At 45.8% G+C, this 1,979-nt stretch overlaps 1 protein-coding gene across 1 annotated transcript in view; it reads left to right on the forward strand.

Annotated features, from left to right (window-relative positions):
* Positions 1 to 71: 71 nt before the first annotated feature.
* Positions 72 to 1,979, forward strand: part of DPPA4 (developmental pluripotency associated 4) — a 4,639-nt gene continuing 2,731 nt past the window's right edge. The window contains exons 1-3 of the mRNA XM_012645881.1: positions 72 to 267; positions 1,532 to 1,692; positions 1,779 to 1,829. Of these exons, the coding sequence (XP_012501335.1) occupies positions 72 to 267; positions 1,532 to 1,692; positions 1,779 to 1,829 (408 nt within the window). The remainder of the gene's footprint in view (positions 268 to 1,531; positions 1,693 to 1,778; positions 1,830 to 1,979) is intronic.

Consider the following 1,979-nt stretch of genomic DNA (forward strand, 5'->3'; position numbering starts at 1 on the left):
CCATCGCGCCCAGCTGAGAAGTGAGTTTTATTAAGGCAGGTAGTGTATGTGGTGGTCCTGACACTAGAGGAATGACTGACCAGCTCCTCTATCCCCAGTGGAACTCCACAGAGAAGTCCAGGGAGGAATGTGGACATTCCAAATCTGAACAAGAGCAGGCAGAAACCGGAGAGGATCAGCAGGCTGTCAATCAACAAAGCACAGTGCTGCCGGGAACCTCAGCGAAGAAGGGGACCAAACGAAAAATGTCTGCCAAGCATAAGGAAGGTAAGAGGTCTACAGATCCTCAAATCCCGCTTCCTGGGGCCTAAGAAGCCTGAGAAATTTCCATCCTATATTCTACAAATCCTACACTTCCATCAAAGCCCAGCTTAAATTACTCCTCCCTGAAGACTTTCTTTGGTCGCCTTTTCTCTAACTGCTCCCTTTCTGTCTCCAAACTCCCACAACACATTTGGTTCTGATGATCATTTTACCTTCACTCACTGCTTGGAATTAGGCTCTTAATGTGCAATGATGTGGAGACAGATAACTGTAAGTTTGAAGAACCCACCTTGAAACTTCACTTCCTATTCTAAAAATTTGGCAGGACTATAACTACTTTGATGGGGTGGAGGTGGGGTGGGGGAAGGGTATAATTTACTTGGAATAATTAGGTAAAACACCTACACTATGCCTGACAAGTAACCCTGATGGCAACTAGTGGCATTATATACAGTCTGTCCCTCCTGGAGGTGTGTTCTGGAAGGCTTCACTGAATGGAGATAGTGTGTGTGAGAGGCGTGGCAGCAGGAATAACAGAAACACAGTAGAGCTAAGGAGACACACCTGCAATGAGACTAGAATGCTGCCCTGACTGGGATGGGCTGGTAGAATTATGGGTATTAGTAGTTGTCTGTACATTGGCAGGTGTGCATTTTGTTCTGTGGTGAGAAGTCACCACTGAGTATTTATGATTTCAAGTCTAAGACCTCAGTCATTCCCCTGGGATGGGAGTGCAATCCCTAGTGTAACCACGTGGGTCCTGTAGGTTGAGGGACTCACAAGAGACAAGTGTCCATGAGCAGAGGGTGGTTTTACTAATTGAAATGGTAGAGTTTAGGCCGGGTATGGTGGCTCACACGTGTAATCCTAGCACTTTAGGAAGCCGAGGCAGGCGGATTGCTTGAGCTCTGGAGTTCCGAGACTAGCCTGAGCAAGAGTGAGACCCCCATCTCTACAAAAAATAGAAAAATTAGCTGGGCATGGTGGCACATGCCTGTAGTCCCATCTACTCAGGAGGCCAAGGCAGGGGAATCGCTTGAGCCCAGGAGTCTGAGGTTGCAGGGAGCTATGATCACGCCACTGCACTCTACCCAGGACCCTGTCTCCAAAAAAAACAAAAAAAGGAAAGGAAATGATGGAGTTTAGAGGTATTAGATCCTAGGTTTGGGAGGGGTTGGACTATAAGAACTAGAAGTGATTATACTTCTGAAATGCTAAAAAGCTACACAAAGTTAATTATTACTAATTTTATTCCTTTCTTCGTCAGAGTCCTCCCCAAAGAAGGCAGCAGAGCACAGTGACAACCCCAAACCCCGGAAGAAGATACCAATTCCTCCCTTACCGTCTAAACTACCACCGGTCAATCTGATTCACCGGGACATTGTACGGGCCTGGTGCCAGCAATTAAAGCTGAGCAGCAAAGGCCAGGTGAGGGCCTGGACTGGAGACCATGCCACTGGGACGAAACATAGGAACTTTAGTTTGCTTATTAACTCCCTTTTCTCCTATTTTAGAAATTGGACGCATATAGGCGATTATGTGAGTATGCGTATCCAAATCAAAAGGTGAGTCACTTTTTATTTTAGGAAAATTGGCAGAGTGAAAGGTTCAATATTTATCCTAGTTACCTATTCTAATATCAAAAAGCGAGTAAAGGAACTGTCTTAGCCTCTCTTTCCCACCACATCTAGCTCTAAGAAAGAACAATAACCCTC

The sequence above is a fragment of the Propithecus coquereli genome, unplaced genomic scaffold (genome assembly GCF_000956105.1).
Source record: "Propithecus coquereli isolate 6110/MARCELLA unplaced genomic scaffold, Pcoq_1.0 Scaffold105, whole genome shotgun sequence".
Lineage (NCBI taxonomy): Eukaryota > Metazoa > Chordata > Mammalia > Primates > Indriidae > Propithecus > Propithecus coquereli.